This window comes from Echinops telfairi, unplaced genomic scaffold, assembly GCF_000313985.2.
Source record: "Echinops telfairi isolate 266 unplaced genomic scaffold, ASM31398v2 ScPeMD7_655;HRSCAF=1070, whole genome shotgun sequence".
In the NCBI taxonomy this organism is placed as follows: Eukaryota; Metazoa; Chordata; class Mammalia; order Afrosoricida; family Tenrecidae; genus Echinops; species Echinops telfairi.
This window is the reverse complement of record NW_022104553.1, coordinates 12,090,711-12,107,879: the sequence shown is the minus strand read 5'-3', so window position 1 is coordinate 12,107,879 and position 17,169 is coordinate 12,090,711. Positions and strand designations below refer to the sequence as shown.

At 57.1% G+C, this 17,169-nt stretch overlaps 4 protein-coding genes across 4 annotated transcripts in view; 2 read left to right on the top strand and 2 right to left on the bottom strand.

Annotated features, from left to right (window-relative positions):
- Positions 1-7,947, top strand: part of WDR46 (WD repeat domain 46) — a 9,165-nt gene extending 1,218 nt beyond the window's left edge. The window contains exons 2-14 of the mRNA XM_045292810.1: positions 1-108; positions 258-400; positions 511-598; positions 988-1,049; positions 1,596-1,700; positions 1,798-1,948; positions 2,066-2,201; positions 2,382-2,481; positions 6,499-6,812; positions 6,963-7,057; positions 7,222-7,317; positions 7,475-7,588; positions 7,678-7,947. Of these exons, the coding sequence (XP_045148745.1) occupies positions 1-108; positions 258-400; positions 511-598; positions 988-1,049; positions 1,596-1,700; positions 1,798-1,948; positions 2,066-2,201; positions 2,382-2,481; positions 6,499-6,812; positions 6,963-7,057; positions 7,222-7,317; positions 7,475-7,588; positions 7,678-7,773 (1,608 nt within the window). The 3' untranslated portion in view covers positions 7,774-7,947. The remainder of the gene's footprint in view (positions 109-257; positions 401-510; positions 599-987; positions 1,050-1,595; positions 1,701-1,797; positions 1,949-2,065; positions 2,202-2,381; positions 2,482-6,498; positions 6,813-6,962; positions 7,058-7,221; positions 7,318-7,474; positions 7,589-7,677) is intronic.
- A 235-nt stretch (positions 7,948-8,182) lies between these two features.
- On the bottom strand, positions 8,183-9,560 carry B3GALT4 (beta-1,3-galactosyltransferase 4). The gene has a single exon (XM_004711828.2). It carries the CDS (start codon positions 9,558-9,560, stop codon positions 8,415-8,417), a length of 1,146 nt encoding a protein of 381 aa, XP_004711885.1. The 3' UTR covers positions 8,183-8,414.
- A 611-nt stretch (positions 9,561-10,171) lies between these two features.
- Positions 10,172-14,021, bottom strand: RPS18 (ribosomal protein S18). The gene is made up of 6 exons (XM_004711744.2): positions 13,941-14,021; positions 13,335-13,433; positions 10,727-10,813; positions 10,545-10,646; positions 10,370-10,461; positions 10,172-10,288 (listed from the first exon to the last, which is right to left on the bottom strand). Exons 1-6 carry the CDS (start codon positions 13,941-13,943, stop codon positions 10,213-10,215), a joined length of 459 nt encoding a protein of 152 aa, XP_004711801.1. The 5' UTR covers positions 13,944-14,021; the 3' UTR covers positions 10,172-10,212.
- A 164-nt stretch (positions 14,022-14,185) lies between these two features.
- Positions 14,186-17,169, top strand: part of VPS52 (VPS52 subunit of GARP complex) — a 13,724-nt gene continuing 10,740 nt past the window's right edge. The window contains exons 1-6 of the mRNA XM_004711742.2: positions 14,186-14,457; positions 15,179-15,263; positions 15,431-15,483; positions 15,680-15,755; positions 15,935-16,002; positions 16,508-16,683. Of these exons, the coding sequence (XP_004711799.1) occupies positions 14,368-14,457; positions 15,179-15,263; positions 15,431-15,483; positions 15,680-15,755; positions 15,935-16,002; positions 16,508-16,683 (548 nt within the window). The 5' untranslated portion in view covers positions 14,186-14,367. The remainder of the gene's footprint in view (positions 14,458-15,178; positions 15,264-15,430; positions 15,484-15,679; positions 15,756-15,934; positions 16,003-16,507; positions 16,684-17,169) is intronic.

Sequence of the window (17,169 nt, the reverse complement as noted above, 5' to 3'; positions counted from 1 at the left end):
CAGCCCACGCTGTCCTCCTGTCCCCAGGCCCAGGACCCATTCCCAGGCCCTGCCCCTGTGCCTGCAGAGGCCGCCGGCAAATTTCGCCGAATAAACAAATCCAAGCAGGTGAGGCCCAATCCGGGCAGAGGGAGAGACTGCAGGCAGAGCTGGGTGGGGAATGGGCCCCGGTTCCCCTGTCCTCCCCCTGCACCTAACGCTGGTTCTTTCCCCAACCTGGTTCTTTCCCCAACCGCTTCCCTGGCCGCAATGCGTAGCTACCCCATGCTAAGGCCCAGACCCGAAGCCGACCCCATGCGAAGGCCCAGACCCGAAGCCGACTTGAAGTGGCCGAAGCTGAGGAGGAAGAAACCAGCCTGCGAGCTGCCCGGTCAGCCTTGCTGCTCGCAGAGGAGCCCGGGTGAGTGAGTGGGCTCGCGCCTGGGCTCCACCAGTCGCGCCTGGGTGGGATACGTGGGATACGCAACATGAGGGAGGGCGCTTCCCTGCCGTCATAACCTTCCCGTGCAGGTTTTTGGAGGGCGAGGATGGGGAGGACACAGCAAAAGTCCGTCAGGCGGACATCGTGGAGGCTGTGGACATTGCAAGTGCAGCCAAGGTGAGCCTGGGGGGGGGAGGGCCCAGTGGATCAACAAGAGGGCTTCCCAGAAGCTGGCGGGAAATGCCATGGCGTTTCCTTTTTGTTTTCTGTCAAATGTGTATTTTTATTTTTTAAATCATTGTATGGGGGCTCCCACAACTCTTATCACAATCCATCCATCCATTGCGTCAAGCACATTTGTACACGTGTTGCCATCATCGTTCTTAAAGCATTTGCTTTCGGCTTGAGCCCTTGGTATCAGCTCCCCAGCCATGGCGTTCTCGGTCTGTTTCCCCATGAGGGTTCTGAAGCAGGTGACTCCAGTCAAGAGGGCAGTGAGGGCTAGAACAGGGAGTGGCCTCAGAGAGCCAGTTCTGCCCTGATTCTTTGACCTCTCCCCTTCCCAGCACTTTGATTTAAATCTGCGGCAGTTCGGACCCTACAGGCTGAGTTACTCTCGAACTGGGAGGTGAGGTTGAGTTCCCAGAATAAGCTTGGCTTGTTGGTGGGTGGCGGGGATGTGATATGCCCAGTCATGGGGGTGAGCATCTAGAGCAGTGGTTCTCAACCTTCCTAATGCTGCGGCCCTTTAATACGGCTCCTTATGCTGTGGTGACTGCCCCCCCCCCAACCATCAAATTATTTTTGTTGCTCCTCCATCACTGTCGTTTTGCTACTGTTAGAACTTGTCATGTAAATATCTGATAAGCAGGATGTATTTTCATTGTTACAAATTGAACGTAATTAAACATAAAGCATCATGATTAATCACAAAACCATATGCAATTACATATTGTGAAATATATATGTTTTCCGATGGTCTTAGGTGACCCTCGTGAAAGGGTCGTTCAACACCCACCCCACCTCCAAAAGGGCCGAGACCCACAGGTTGAGAACCGCTGCCCTAGAGTAGCATCTCTCACCTGGGGAAGGTGGGGCTGGCGTGGGGTGGACTTCAAATTGGCTGAAGCAGGCGGTTTCCCTAAACCTACACTCTGTCCCCAACCTCCAATAGACACCTAGCTTTTGGAGGGCGCCGGGGCCATGTGGCCGCCCTCGACTGGGTGACCAAGAAGCTGATGTGCGAGATCAACGTCATGGAGGCTGTGCGGGACATCCGGTCAGTGGCCTGCCTTCCAGGCAGCAGTCCCCGGGACCAAGACAGCCCCGCCCTGATGGGATGGCCGCCTGTGACTCCTTTCCCGTTGAACGACCAGGTTTCTACACTCGGAGGCCCTGCTTGCTGTTGCTCAGAACCGTTGGCTTCACATCTACGACAACCAAGGCATCGAGCTCCACTGCATCCGACGCTGTGACCGGGTCACAAGGCTGGAGTTCCTGCCCTTCCACTTCCTCCTGGCCACAGCCGTGAGTGACCGCAGAGCACAGGGACCGGGTGGCAATCCTTGGGAAGGCTGCGCCTCCTCTTGGCCCCCAATGTCCCCCAGGGGACAACAAGAACTCAGCGATTTTTCTGTCTGTCAGTCAGAGACAGGGTTCCTGACCTACCTGGATGTGTCAGTGGGGAAGATTGTGACAGCGCTGAATGCTCGCGCTGGACGCCTGGATGTCATGACTCAGAACCCTTACAACGCCGTCATCCACCTGGGACACAGCAACGGTCAGGCCCTGCGTTGGTTGTGACCCTTGGCCCATCCTGACCTGCTCTTCTTCTTTCCTTGTATTTCCTGAGCCCCTAAATGTTGCTCTTTTACCTTCCCTTGGTCTTTGGGCATCATCTTTCCCGGGTTGAATTACCGCCTCCCATCAATGGCCTTAGCTTCTCCTCTGTCGCTTTCAGGTACTGTGTCTCTGTGGAGTCCAGCCCTGAAGGAGCCACTGGCCAAGATTCTCTGTCATCGTGGGGGGGTCCGGGCTGTGGCCGTAGATTCCTCAGGCACGTAAGTCATTTGGAGTGGAAGGGTTGGGAGGGAACGGAAAGGCGTGGGCGTTCATGTGCCTTTAGGAACACAGAGTACATCCCGCCCGTCTTGTTTAACTCCTCCTGCGGTCACTTAATGCGCTCTGGCCCTGTGAGCTCGTGACCCAGCTCCTGCGGGCCGTGTCCTCCCCTCCAGGGTGGGGAGCCTCGGTCCAGCTTCTCCCTCGGTGCCATCGAGTCGATGCCGGCTCATGGTGACCCAATGGGACGGGGTAGGACGGCCCCTGAGCATTTCCAAGACTGTACCTTTTTGTCATGCACGCTTTTTCTAGTAGTTATGGAAGAGTGATTTGTGACAAGTATCGCAATTATTTGTAAATGGATGTTTCTAATGGAAAGCGGAACTACGGGAGTAGAAAGCCTCGTCTTTCTCCCTGGAGGAGCTGATGGTTCAAACTGCTGACCTTGGGCTTAACAACCCAATGCATAACCCACTACACCACCAGGGCTCCTCAGTGCCTGGCTTAGGGGGTCAGCAAACTTCTCCTAAAAAGGACCAGATCGTAAATAATTGTATCTGTTGAAGGGACTTAATTAACCTGAGACAAAAGCATTTGTCACCGTTTTTTTTAAGTGATGAAACCCAAAATGTATCAATAATTAAGTACGGAAAATCCAAAATCCCAATCCACTGCTGGCAAACTGATTTCCGCTGATGGCAACCCCGCTCTTTAGGGTGTGTGAGACCGTCAATGCCCGTTTCTAGACATAGACGGCCTCATCTTTCGTCCAAGGTGCAGCTGGTGAATTTGAACAGTGGACCTGGTGGTTAACAGCCCAACACTTACCCCCTGCACCACCAGGGCTCCTGTCATGGAGGGCCGTGCTTGTCCTACAGGCTCATTCGTGAGCATGGAATTCTCTGCCGGAGGGTAACATTTGGGGGCATTGAGATTCCAAGTTAGTGTTACCTGTCATCAAACTGAAACGCAAACTGTTCATCGGCTAATGCTGACTTGCAAAGATTTCCTGTATTTCATCTTTAAAAACACTCGAGAGGGGCTGCACCAGGCATTCCAGTTGCGGCCAGGTTCCACCTCTTGTCACTGGAGCATGTAGGTGCCCAGGGCAGCCATGCAAACGTGGAGAGGGCCCTCTATGGGCTCTGTCCCAACCCCTCGGCAACCCACAGACTAACTGAGTCCACCTCGCGGTGTCTCAAGACGGCTTTCTTTGTGAACTTCGTGTCGTTCTTCACCACACAATATTCTTTTCACCCTTTGAAAGAGGGATTCAAATACGCTTCTTTCCCTGTGGGTTCTACTGCAATAGATGGCGGGCGGCCCTGGTCTCCCAGCCCTGGTGTCCCTCAGCGAGCTGCACAGCCGTCAAGCACGCACAGAGCTTGGCACCGGGCCCCCCTTTGTCATCACCAGCATCGGCAAAGACACCGTTCCCTTTAAGCCCGCCTCTGCTGTCAGAGGCGAGCGTGGGGTGTCTACTCTGCATTTCTGCTCTTGCTCGGAGAGTAGTTACGTGCGCCTTTTCGAGCTTCTCGGTGTGATTTGCGTGTCTGTACCTGAGGGCCTGCTTTGGCTTTGTGTTTTCACACAAATATCGGGGTGTTTTCTTCTAATTGGGTCAGGTCTGCCCCGTGCCCTGGTCTGTGCTGAGGTTCTGGGAGCACGGCCAGTCAGCTCGGGTGTGCTGTTCCCAGGACGTTTGCAAAAACAAGCAGCAGGCTGTCGTATGTGGACCCCTGGGCTGGGGGACTCATTGGCCAGGTGATGCACTTAGTGTTTGCGCTAGATGGGTCATTCCGCCGCCCGACTCCTCCGTGCTGCCCACTTCCTCCAGCATCGTCCAGTTGCCCCGACGCCAACTTCGCTGGCTCCTTGAGCTTAGTTCAACAGCCTCCACGCTCTGCACCCGTCAGCAGGGGCAGGCAGGCATCAAAGGCACCATGTATTGAGGGCTAGCTGGGTCCCTAAGCCTTGACACTTATCTTAGCAGGATTGCTCATTACTGCTCATAGGCACCTGGGGAGTCCTGGAGGACCTTCCTCGGGGGTCTCACGCAGGTCTGTTTCTCTCCACCCTTGCTGTCTCCTTTGGGTGCGACTGGTTCTCAGCCAGTCTTCCTTCGCAGTCCTACCCCACAAGCTGCTCTCCTCCTTTTACACTTCTGTGTAAACGGTGTCACCATCAATTGTTAAAAAGAAAATCACCGTGCATAACCAGGAGTACAGAGAACAAGGGAATCTTCTAGAATTATGATGATGATCATTATATCACTCTCCTTGAAGTGATGGGGTGGTCGAATGGTCTGACAGGTGGATGACGTGCCAACGGAACGGTTGATAAGGGACATCACAGCAAAGGCCTAGGAAAGGCCAGTGGTCATCAGCTTGTGAAGTCCTTCTGGAGGCGGGCCCGGGCCTCTCAGACTGACACTTCTGTGCCCGAGTGGTTGGGTGGTGCTTCTTACTTCGTCTCTGCCAGGCTGGAAGGAGCACTGGTGTGTTAGGTCATGGGCTGCCAACCTCAAAGGCAGTAGTTCAAACCCTCCAGCTGCTCTGCAGGAGAAAGATGAGGCTGGCTGCTCCCGTGAAGATTCACAGCTTCAGAAACCCTGGAGAGGGTCGCTGTGAGTCAGGATTGACTTGCTGGCAGGGCTTGGGTTGTGGGGTGGCAGCCTGGCTCTGGGAGGGTGAGAGGCCTGCCCTGGGACTTTGCCTTCTGGGCACCACTGGGCTTAAGTAGTAATCTGCCTTCCCCTTGCTCCTGTGTGTTAGGCATAAGCCCTCAGCTCGCTGGGCCTGGGGATTTGGGCAGCACTTTGATGCTGACTACCCCGGTCCTTGGCCTTAGCCTCAGGAGCCCCTCAGACAAGCCACACCTCCTCCAGAGAGGAGATTCGCCATCTTCTTCTAGTGGCATTCTGGGAGTTTTTGTTAGGATTGAATTGGATTCTCAGAGGTGAACCACTGCTTGCAAATGTAGCCAGGATGCCAAGGTGGCCACCAGGCTAGAATTCTTGAGGAACAACCTCCCACCTCCCCAGGTGGGCATGTTGGGACCAGCCAGCATGAGCTTCTGCATTGCTCTTTCACCAAAGGGTCCCGGGGTCCTGGTTGTCATATCAGAGCTCTGTCTGCTTCTGTCACAGCGTGAGTCTCTGCTCTCACGACCCTAAAGTCCCCTCCTGCATTCACAGCCAGGGCAAGAGAGAGAAGTCCTTGGCCCTTGGTGGCCTGGTCCCTTTCAGCCTCCCTCTCTTAGAAGCCACTTGGACACAGAAATCTCAGCTTCTGAAAGTAACCGACTTAGGCTGAGAGACTCCTCGAGGGGATTGGCCCCTCCTTTGCCTTTCCCACGGCTGGGGAGCCGAGAGGGGCGAGGCCTTCTCACGGGTGGTTTCAGTCCCTCCAGGGTGGCGGCTTTGACGTTCACCAGCCTCTGGCCGGCGAGTAACATTGGGACATTGAGCTAAGAGCCCTCCCCGAGACGTGGAGCAATTTGTCTCCTTCCAATTTTCATAACCATCCTTCCCACATCCCTGAAACCAGACCCCTGCTTCCATCTCTGTGCCACTGTGACATTTCCTGCAAGGTCCATGTGTTTCCTTGGAAACGGGGTAGACTGGCTTGGGCTGTCCTTGACCCCTTCAGCTGACACACACACACACACACCCCAGCACAACACCCCTGTAGGCACACGCTGTACTATGGCTTCTGCGATGCTTGTTTCTTGTGTCTTGGAGCTGGTAAGAGCTGAAGAAATGGGTTGGCCCAGAATCCCACACTCCTGCCCTCACCCTGACTTCCCTTCTCTGTGTGCCCCTTTCCTCCCCGTCAAAAGGGAGGGCCCCTGTGTGCCTGAGAGGCTGCCTGGAGCACGAGGGTGGGGATTAGTCTTCCCGCCCAGCCAGACCCAGTGCCTGGGGGACAGGCTGTATTTCCCGTGAATCTGGGAATGGCCACGGATGGCTCAGCCAAGCCCTACGGACTGACTAGTTGACCCCTCCTGTCTCCCAGGTACATGGCCACCTCTGGCCTGGACCACCAGCTGAAGGTCTTTGACCTGCGAGGGACGTTTCAGCCTCTGAGCGCGCAGACCCTACCCCAGGGAGCAGGGCATCTGGCCTTCTCCCAGCGAGGACTGCTGGCTGCGGGGATGAGCGATGTGGTCAACATATGGGCAGGGCAGGGCAAGGGCAGCCTGCCCTCCCTGCAGCAGCCCTACCTGACCCACCGACTCTCCGGCCAAGTACATGGCCTTCAGTTCTGCCCCTTTGAAGATGTGCTGGGGGTGGGGCACAGTGGGGGCATCACCAGCATGCTGGTCCCTGGTGAGTGGGTCAGGCATGCATGGGGAGTCTTTCCCTGGGGAATATACTGGGGGCTGCTTGGGTGGGCCTGTGATCACGAGGCAGAGGGGGCTGGGCTGGAGCAGGCAGACCGGGTTCTTCCTGTGGTTCCATCCGTGCCCCTCCCTCCAGGGGCTGCCGAGCCCAACTTTGACGGCCTGGAGAGTAACCCGTACAGGAGCCGGAAGCAGCGCCAGGAATGGGAGGTGAAGGCCCTGCTGGAGAAGGTGAGCATGTGCCTATGTGTGGTTTGGGGCGGGGGCCGGGGATAGGAAAAGGCTCCCCGCGCTGGGGCCCTTGGGAAGATGGGGCTCAACACCCTCCTTGCTCTGCCCCTCTCTGGTGCCACCTCCTGTGACTCCACACTGTTCCTGTCCTGTGACACCCGCAGGTGCCCGCCGAGCTCATTTGTCTGGACCCACGGGCCCTGGCGGAGGTCGATGTCGCCACTCTGGAGCAGCAGAAGAAGGAGCGGATAGAGAGACTGGTAGAGCCGGCCCCCGCGTGCCCACCACCCTGAGTGCCCCGCCCGCCCCGCCCCACCCCACCGGGTCTGTCCCGAGGGCAGCACAGCGGGTGAGAGCTGCCGCACCGGTGCACCGGTTCCCTGCCTCTGAGCAGAGCTCTCCTTCCGTCTTCCTCAGGGCTACGACCCCGAGGCCAAGGCGCCCTTCCAACCGAAGCCCAAGCAGAAAGGCCGCAGCTCCACGGCCAGCCTGTTGAAGAGGAGGAAGAAGGTCCTGGACGAGGAGCACCGGGTGAGCACACTGCCGGGCTGGACGGGCCTCTGTCCCCCCGGGCCTGTCCCTGCCACTGCTCATTCTGCCTGTGCCAACTCTCCTCCCAGGACAAGGTCCGCCAGAGCCTCCAGCAGCAGCAGAAGCAAAAGAAGGCCAAGCCTGAGGGGGCCCGGCCGTCCGCGCTGGACAGATTTGTGCGTTGAACCTGCCCTGCCCTCTCCTGGTGACGTGGAACACGTTTCTCCCCAGGATCCTGTGGGGGCAACCTGGTTCCTGGGAGGGGGGAAGACTGGTGGCAGGGTGCCCTGCCCAGCCAGCACAGCCAGCTGGCTCCAGGGGGTTACATTAAAGAGGTGACTTTTTTCTTTTGTCTTTTGGATCATGAGTCCATGTGTCCTGTGTCTGAAGGAGGGCTCTTGGATCAGTGGGGTCCCGGCGTACAGACTCTCCCGCCCCTGCCCTGCGTATTGGGCGCTGCCCTGACATCGGGGCCTTCTCCTCCGACAGGCAGAGCTCCTTGTCCGAGCCTGGTCCTTCCCCCACAACAGGGCGTGGTCTCTGGGACTCCAGTGCGCGTTCTGGGAGTTGTGAAGAAAACACTGCACTCACAAGGCAGAGAGAAAAAGTTTATTGAGGGGCTCACGCCCTTCGCCTAAGTTCTCTCCGCCCGCGATGACGTCTCCGGGGGCTAGCAGGCTAGGCCCGGGTTGCTCTATTCCTTCTTGGTCCGCAGTGTCAGACTGAGATGGACCTGCTGCCAGCGGGGGCAAGGGCGTCTGTCTCGGGTGCGGGCAGCAAAGGTCCCAGTGTCCTGACCCTCAGCTCCTCCAGTGGGCCCAGCCACTCAAGAGTCCAGCCAGGCTATGAATCGACACCGCAGGACACCCAGGGTGCCCTGGAGCCAGGAGCAGAGGGGCTCAGTCCTTTCCCCGTCGGGGCTGTCCACCAGCTTCCAGACCTCCCGCATCTTCCAGGGGTCCAGCTTGTGGGACGTGAGCAGGAATTTGCCGTAGCAACACCGATCCAGGGGGTAGTGGGTGGCGCCAGCCACCTTGACACAGTGGGTGGGGGTGAGGCCTCCCCAGCTGGCACTCACCCCCACAAAGACATCCTCCAGTGGCAGGAGGGGTGCCCGACTAGCCACCTTGAGGATGCGCTGCACAGCAGAGCCCGACAGTACATAGCCCGTCCCTGAGGCGTAAGGTGGGAAGGGGCCCCAGGCCTGCGGCCACTGCTCTTCAGACACTTGGTGCCGGCCCCCTGGCAACCGAGAGGGGTACACCCGCCAGTGCACGCGGCCCAGGTACAGCAGGGGCACGGGTTGGCTCCCCAAATCCTGGCCCCCTTGTTCCTGCTCGTTATCGCCAACGGTGGCTGAGCTCTGGGGTTCTGGGCGCCTCTCCCACTGTTGCCAGCGGCCTCCTCCTCGCCGGACCAGCTCCGAGACCAGCTCGGGGACGTTGACGTACACGTCGTCGTCAGTCTTGAGGACATAGCGGGCCATGGGGCAGTGCGTGCTGGCCCAGTTGAGCCCGCTGAGGGTTTTGAGCGTGAGGTTGCGGTAGGAATCGTGGAAAGCGGCCTGCAAGATGTCCCCGTGGGCCAACGCCTCCTCCGCCAGGCCGGGCCCGGGGCCGCCGCGCGCGCGCTCGCCCAGCAGGAAGAGGGTCCGCACGCTCAGCCCCCGGGCCTCCCGCAGCTGGCCCCACGAGGCCCGGATGGCGTCCCTCTGCTGCAGGTGGTCGGGGGCCGTGCACACGAGGATGAGCAGGAACGGGGGCGCGCCGGGCCCGCGGCAGAAGCCCGCGTTGGGGATGAGGAGGCGGGGCAGGGCCAGCGGCGGCCCCGGGGAGGCGGGAGCGGGCAGCAGCAGCGTGGCCAGCGACAGGCTCAGCATCTCCTCGCCCAGCCCCGAGGGCCCGAAGAGGGTCCAGGCGACCACGAGCAGCACGGCGGCCAGGAGGAGGCGGCGCAGGCCGCGGAGGGGCATGGCGGGAGAGGGAGGGGCGGCTGGCGGTTCCGTTACCCGAGGACCCCGGGCCGGCCGCTCCCTGCGCACGGCGCCCGCGCGCCCGCGCGCCCCGGCTGCGAGCCCCTCCGGGCCGCGCTTCCTGGCACAGCATCAGCCCTTCCGGTTCACGGCCGCGCCGACCAGGCCTGCGCAGCCCACTGGCCAGCCCGGGGCGCCGCCGCCGCCTCCGGCGCGCAGGGCCCGCCTGCGGAGCAGGGGAAGCGGCTCCCGGTGGGCGGTCACAGCCCACGTGGGCTCCCCGCAGGGGGGGGCGTTCCTGCTGCGGAGCACACAGCATCGGGCGCCGAGTTCAGGGCGGGGCACAACACACGTCACAGCCCATGCCCAGGCACTATTTGGGGGGCTGCGGTATGGACCCTAACCTTTAGCTAGGAAGGGAGGGGCCCCAGTAGCCTGGCGTTCGATGCTGGGCATGGAACTCCAGGATCAGCCCGGGTCCAAAGCACCAGGCTCGGTGCAGGGGAGGGTCTCTGCGTTTGTGGTCAACAGGAGGAAGGGGAGAAGCGATGACCCAGCCCCAAGCGTGCCCTCCCTCTGGGCAATGGCGAATGAATGGAGAGCAGACGGAATTGTGTATAAACTATTTATTAATAGACAAGGTTGATAGCCTTTATTTCTTCTTGGACACACCAACAGTTCGGCCACGGCGGCCAGTGGTCTTGGTGTGCTGGCCTCGAACTCGAAGGCTGCAGGTGAGAGAACACTGGTTATCCGCAGGGAAACGGGGCTGCGGGCGAACAGCCACCCCCACCCCCACCCCCACTTACCCCCAGAAGTGGCGCAGCCCCCTGTGGGCGCGGATCTTTTTCAGCCGCTCCAGGTCTTCCCGGAGCTTGTTGTCCAGCCCGTTGGCCAGGACCTGGATTTGGACAAGGGCGTGTTCTCACCTCGAATCACCTAAAGGTGGACCCGCCCCCACCACATCTCTGGTCCAACACACACCTGGCTGTATTTGCCATCCTTCACGTCTTTCTGTCTATTCAAGAACCAGTCTGGAATCTTGTACTGCCGTGGATTCTGCATGATGGTGATCACGCGCTCAACCTGGCAGGCGGGACAAGGGTCAGATCCAAAGGGGATCCAGAAGGCCCTCCCGGTCCACAGCCCCTTCTCCCTGCCCTCACCTCATCTTCGGTGAGCTCCCCTGCTCTCTTGGTGAGGTCGATGTCTGCTTTCCTCAACACCACATGAGCATATCTTCGCCCCACACCCTGAGAGGGGAGGTTTGGGAAGAATCAGATCTACTGCCATATTTTAGTTCCATTACGCAAAAAAAAAAAAAAAAGGTGGGGGCACATACAGGAAGGGTCTGCAATATTTTGAAAGTTCCTTTACAACCTCGCAAGTGTCCTTCCCTCAATTCAGTTAGACAATTACCAGAGACCCTAGGGTGCAAATCCCAGAGGCCAAATCACCCCTGAGCTGTGGGAGGACAGAGGACCTGACTGCTGAAGGTGTGGACGGGTCAGTCCTTTGGGCAAGGTAGCAGACTCCAGAGACTGGTTTTGGGATCAGAATTTGTCGGTGTCCACGATGGTCTAGCAGGAAACTCTCCACCAGAATTGAACGGCAATGGCCTCTTGGCCACAAGTGAATGAGGCCTTAAAGCTCAAATTTACTGAAGTGTACTTGGGCATGCTTACAACTTCCCCTAATATAGCTTTTGAAGTCAGTGCCAGGCTAGACACTGCTTTGACCCCTTTTCTGTCCCAGCAGGCCAGTGTTCCTAATGCCTCCTTTTCTCACAAGAGCACACGCAAGGGTGATCACTCTGTCCAAAGGCCTGTATCATGAGCTGATGGCAACCAACCAGTGTAACTGCACTTATACTGTGTACCTGGAAACAGCGGGTGACTTTTCATAGACTCAGGTGAGAAAATACCTGGTCCACAAAGTCCATAATCTGCAGAGGGCCCATTTCGACTCTAGGGCAGAACCGCTCGTGTGCCCAAAACCACATCAAAGGTGACAGCCATTTAGCACGTTAGTGGGTTAAGAGCTCCCTATGAACAAGGCTTGTGTGAACTCTAACCCTCAAGTTTCCTAGATGGCAGTTAGAAGACTGGCCTTAAAGCGACAACTTAAAAGGAAAAGATCACAGCATCTAAGCATCTTTTGGTATATATGTTCCAGTTGTCAGCGAAGACTCACAGCGACCCCATGTATGTGCCAAGCTCCACGGGGTAGAACTTCCGAAGTAGATTGCCGGGCCTTCTCAAACACTGGTGTCACTGGACATTTTAGAGAAAGCAGCCCAGCACGATTTGGATCACGCAGACCGCAGGACCTGCATTACTGTTCGCTGGCTCCCAGCTCGTGCTGACCCCTATACACATGGGACTAAAATGCTGCCTGGCCAGTCCTGAGAACCACATTCCTGTACTCCTTGGTTAATTGGATTTTCACTGGCATGTTCACCACGTGTGTTATTTAAAATATATACTTGTGTTCATTTCTATTACCCCAGTCCATGGCCCTTAACAAAGGGACTCCCCCCAACAAGCTCGGCAGTTTTTACCTATAGGCAGCTGCCTTTCCTGGCTCTCCACACAATTCCCACCAATCTCTAACGAGGCAGAAGCATCCCAGTCTCTTCTTTCATACTCACAAACCTCTGTGGTAGGTAGGATACAGAATTTCCCATTGCCTCACTTCAAGAGAAAGCCGAGTAATTAATTTTAAGCTTCCTCTGTAGTAGAGTAAAAAAATTAAAATGGCTTCAGTGTTAGTGGAAAAATTACCCCACAAGACTGACTCCCCCTTATAGTAACAGAATGCTTGGGCAGTGAGTGGGTGATGGACTGGGCCACTCACTAACCACCTAGGTCAGTAATTCAAAGCCACCAGCTACTTCGTGGGGATGAGAGGCATTCTACTATTATGAGGACCCGGTGTCTAAAACCTAGAGCCAGAAGGACGTCTACCTAGTCACAGTGTGTAGGAACGCAATAGCAACTAGCTCGGTTTTGTATTAGCATGTACAAAGACCTGTTGTCAGGACCAGCCAGGGACTCCCTGGTCACCGGCTGGTTTTGTATCCCCAGCACCTCCTTCAGGACATCGGATGAACAATGCACAAGTGATGGATTACTGTGAGCATGACTGGGTTGACCTTGGTTCCCTACGAGTTACAGAAGGACAACAAACACTCAGTTCCCCCAATAATTTACAAACGATAAGAATGCCCCGATCTAGAAGACTGGGTGAACGTGATGTCCACGCTTGCATTAGCTGATCCAACTCTTGCCAACAAGGCACAGACGAAACCTATCGGCTCTCCAGCTAGACAAACACCAACTTTCACGTGTGGCCACCGAGTTAACCGTCCTGGTGACAACCTGCTCCCTGGGGCTGTTTCTTGCACTTGGTATCTGTTGGCAAAGCTACTCACCCATCATGAGCAACCTTTTTCGGGGCATATAAGTTTAACAGGAAGGGTCGTGAGCATATACATACTAGGCGAGAGAAGCGACAGAGAATGGCTTTTACATTTAGCAAAGCCAGGAAGGCACCATACCAGCTCCCTGCACCCAAATGAAAATATTTTGGGCTTGACAACTTAAACCACTCTGGCTTCCACTCTTACCTTTTGTGCTCAGGGGGCCAGTCACACCTGTAACTTCTTTTTTAACCCATGAAGCCAGTGCTCTGGATGAGACTTGGGCCTCAACACTGCCTCATTTGTCACTTGGGACCCAACAACCCAAGGGTCGTGCGCAGTCTCTACTTTACCTTAATGGCAGTGATGGCAAAGGCTATTTTCCGCCGCCCATCAATGTTAGTGTTGAGGACTCGCAAGATGTGCTGGAACTTCTCGGGGATTACTAGAGACTGATGGAAAGAGGAGGGGAGAGGTCAGACACCGTGCACGACCGTCAAACCGTAAGGCCCCGAAGACGCACGAACAACTCCACACCGAATCGCTAGTTTGTCACTCGGGGAGCCACGAGCCCCGTGTCACGTTTTCACATCACGGCAAACTCCTCGTGGCTGCCGACAGCGGGAACAGGAAAACGTTCGAGCCTGGGGAAAATGCGAACTTCTGGAAAGAGGGGTCGGGCCCCTGGCGGTTCCCAAAAGTATGCTCTGCATATGGAAGGCCGAGGGTCGCCATACACCCCTAAGCCCTCAGTGCTCGGACGCGTCCGGGCGGTGACCCTTCCTCGGGTCCCGTTCCCCGGCATTCGAAAGTTTTGGTCATCCTTTCTCAGGGCGCAATCCAAGGCTCCACACAGCACGCAGCAGGCCCCAGGACAAGGCATTCTTGGCCTTCGGAAAGCACGCCTTCCCTGCCCCGGTTCGGATGCCGCCGGATCCCGACCCGGATTCCAGGCTTACCATGGCGGCGGCAGGAGCGGCGGCGTGTAGGCCTCCGGTGGAAAAGGGAGCGGAAGTGACGTGTTATGCTTATATAGGTCCAAGGCGGAAGAGGCGGGACAAACCGGGCGAAGCACTTCCTGAAACTGCTTCGCCACCAACGGACTCGACGGCGGAGCCTCCGCCTTGGAGGCCGCCACTTCCGGTGCCACCTTCTCTTTGCTTCCGGCCGAGTGTGTGACGGACCGCCGCGAAGGTTCCGGGGCGAGACGGTGCCTGAGCACCCCCTGGCTCTCCTACGCGCCGGGGCGAAGTGGTTCGAGTTGAAAGGAGAAGGCCGGAGCGACCCGCTTTGACCCAATTACCCGGGAACGGTTTTGCGTTGTGCGAGACCCTCTTGGAACGGACTCGCCGGGACTGACAGCTGCCGGAAGTGAGGCTGAACGTCATGGCCGCGGCTGCGACCATGGCGGCAGCTGCCCGGGAGCTGGCGTTGCGGAGCGGGGCCTCGGAGATGGACGAGGAGGAGGGTCCCCTGGTGAGAGCGTGCGACGGGTTTGCTCGCTAGAGCGCCGTCCGGACCTCCCCGGGCCACAGACACCCGGCTGGGTGGAGGCCCGAAAGCGGGGACGCACGGCTGCTGCCGCGGACCCGCCCCGCCTGGCTCCCACATCATCTCCCGGGGATCCGGGATCAGAGAAGAGCAGCGTCCCAGGGCCATACTTTCAACCCCCCTTCAGATGTGGGGGCAGGATAGAGAAGCAGAGTCAAGGTGAAGATTGCGGCCGCTGGAGCCTGGGGTGGAATGCCAGCCCCGCCGTCTGCACCCTGTGTGCCCCGGGGCGAGCGAACTCGGTTATGCCCGCAAGGGATGCAAAGAATACACTGTGCCGTATAGGGCGTTGCGGGAATTACGTGTTTGTAAAATGGCACCAGATAAACACCATGGACATTGTTTTCGTTAAGTTGACTGACGCTTCTAGAAGAACCACGGGGGTGCTCCCGAGTCTGGGGGACCTAAATCCTCCATCCTCTTCGTGGGTGGCTTCCCTCCTTGGTCCCATTTCCTGCCCATACACCTTGAAATAATAAGCTAGGTGCAGTGTGAAGCTTTTGAAACGGTTTGACGCAGCACCTGTTACTTCCCAGTTTAAGCGCCCCTCTCTCTCCCACTTGAGGACTGGGAGGATCCTATCTCGTTTCATTCTCCCACGTCTCGCCTCCGGGGACCCCTCCCTTAGTAATCTTTCCTTTTCCAGGGGAGTGGGCCTGGGCTCCCGGAGCCACTGCAGCTGGGGGAGTTGGACATCACGTCTGACGAGTTCATTCTGGATGAAGTGGATGGTGAGTGGTGGCACCAGTCAGACCGAGCTGGGAGCCAGTGCCTTGTCATCTAAGAGGCAGCGGGTGGTTGAGGGATGGAGGCTGGGATTTGATGTGTGGATGGATCCCCGGGGGGTGGAGAGGAAACTGAAAGTGGCCCCCCCCTTACATTAACTTTCTGTTTTCAGTTCACATTCAGGCAAATCTGGAGGATGAGTTAGTAAAGGAAGCTCTTAAAACGGTGAGGCTTGCCGCTTTGCTAATCTGCTCCCTCAGCTAAACCTTGCCACCACCACCCCACCGCCAAAAAAAAAGAAAGAAATCTACCTCTTGTTCACACTACATCACTTTGGGGTGTCACCCACTAGCCCTTTGCTGATTCTGTTCCACTGGTCCTTTGCTGTGCTTTCTCCTGACCCGTCACCTTCATGTTCTAGGGGGTGGACCTCCGCCACTATTCAAAGCAGGTGGAGCTGGAGTTGCAGCAGATTGAGCAGAAATCCATTCGGGACTGTATCCTTCAGCAGAGGGCGAGAGTGGTGTTCTGACACAGGGATTGCGTCGGCGTGTGGTGCAGACAGCCCCGCTAAGCCTGAGATTTCTGGGGGTTGCCTCAGGGAGAAATCACAGAGGTCCTGTGGGTCCCAGGCGCTCCATCTTCACGATGAGGCCCCTTGACTTTTGGGGGTCAGATATCCAAGAGAGTGAGAACATAGCGTCTCTGCACAACCAGATCACAGCCTGTGATGCTGTCCTTGAGGTTAGTAACCTTGACCTGTGACCCCATAATAACCTGCTCTGATTGGACCAAGGATTTGGGTGTCGTTTTTCAAGTCATTGGCCTGAGGTGGGGACAGGGTAGAGGCATTTTCAGGATGACCTAAGCTGCAGTTCTTCATTGTCCTTGCGAACAGGCAGTGAGTCACCCGTTAGAAGGGCCACAATGCCAACTTCAGACAACTTGCCACATGGGCCTCCTGGGTCCCGGGCATTAAGAAGTTGGTGGGTGGGTTGACACTTCCAGAATGGTCAGCTTGGAATACTTCTTCCCTCCTCACGCCCCATGCCCAGCTCTCACTGGGCACAGGTACTGGCAACAGGCGCCTGCCTTGCTGTGGCCTGGATACGAAGCTGGTCCTAGAGATGAATGTCCTCGGGCCTTGGAGGACTGGCTACTCGGGCCACTTTATCAAGAACGTGAAAGGGCCCGTGTGTCCCCGGCCAACCCTAGTGGTGCTCCAGCATCATGTGCTCTCCCCCCCCAGCGCATGGAGCAGATGTTGGGAGCGTTCCAGAGCGACCTCAGCTCCATCAGTTCTGAGATCCGGACACTGCAGGAACAGTCAGGAGCCATGAACATTCGTCTTCGAAACCGCCAGGCAGTTCGAGGGAAACTTGGGGAGCTTGTTGATGGTCTGGTGGTGCCCTCTGCCCTGGTCACGTGAGTCACCAGTTGGAAGGATCACAGTGTCTCTGTCAGATAGCTTACCATGCGGGTCGTCTGGGTCCTGCTCATTCAGAGCCTACCAAAAGTTGGTAGGTGGGCTGACAGTCTTCCAACTGTGATACAAGCTTTCAGGGGGGCAACAAAGCTTAGGAATTGTCCAGGGTCAAGCGTGCAGTGAGGGTGTTCAAGGCTTACATGTGTATTAGTCTAGGTACTTTGGAGAAACAAATCCACAGCAACTCACGTATAAGAGAGTTTTATGTAAAGAAAGTGTGCATCCCAACCCAATGCTGCCCAAGCCCACAAGTCCAACATTAACCCATTAACCCAACACCAGTCCACAAAGTCCTCCACCTCACAAAACTTAGGCAATGATGCCGACTGCAGGAGGAAAGCTGAGTCAGTGAATGAGTAAGCATCTCATCACGAAAACATCCCAACCCAATGCTGCCCAAGCCCACAAGTCCAACATTAACCCAT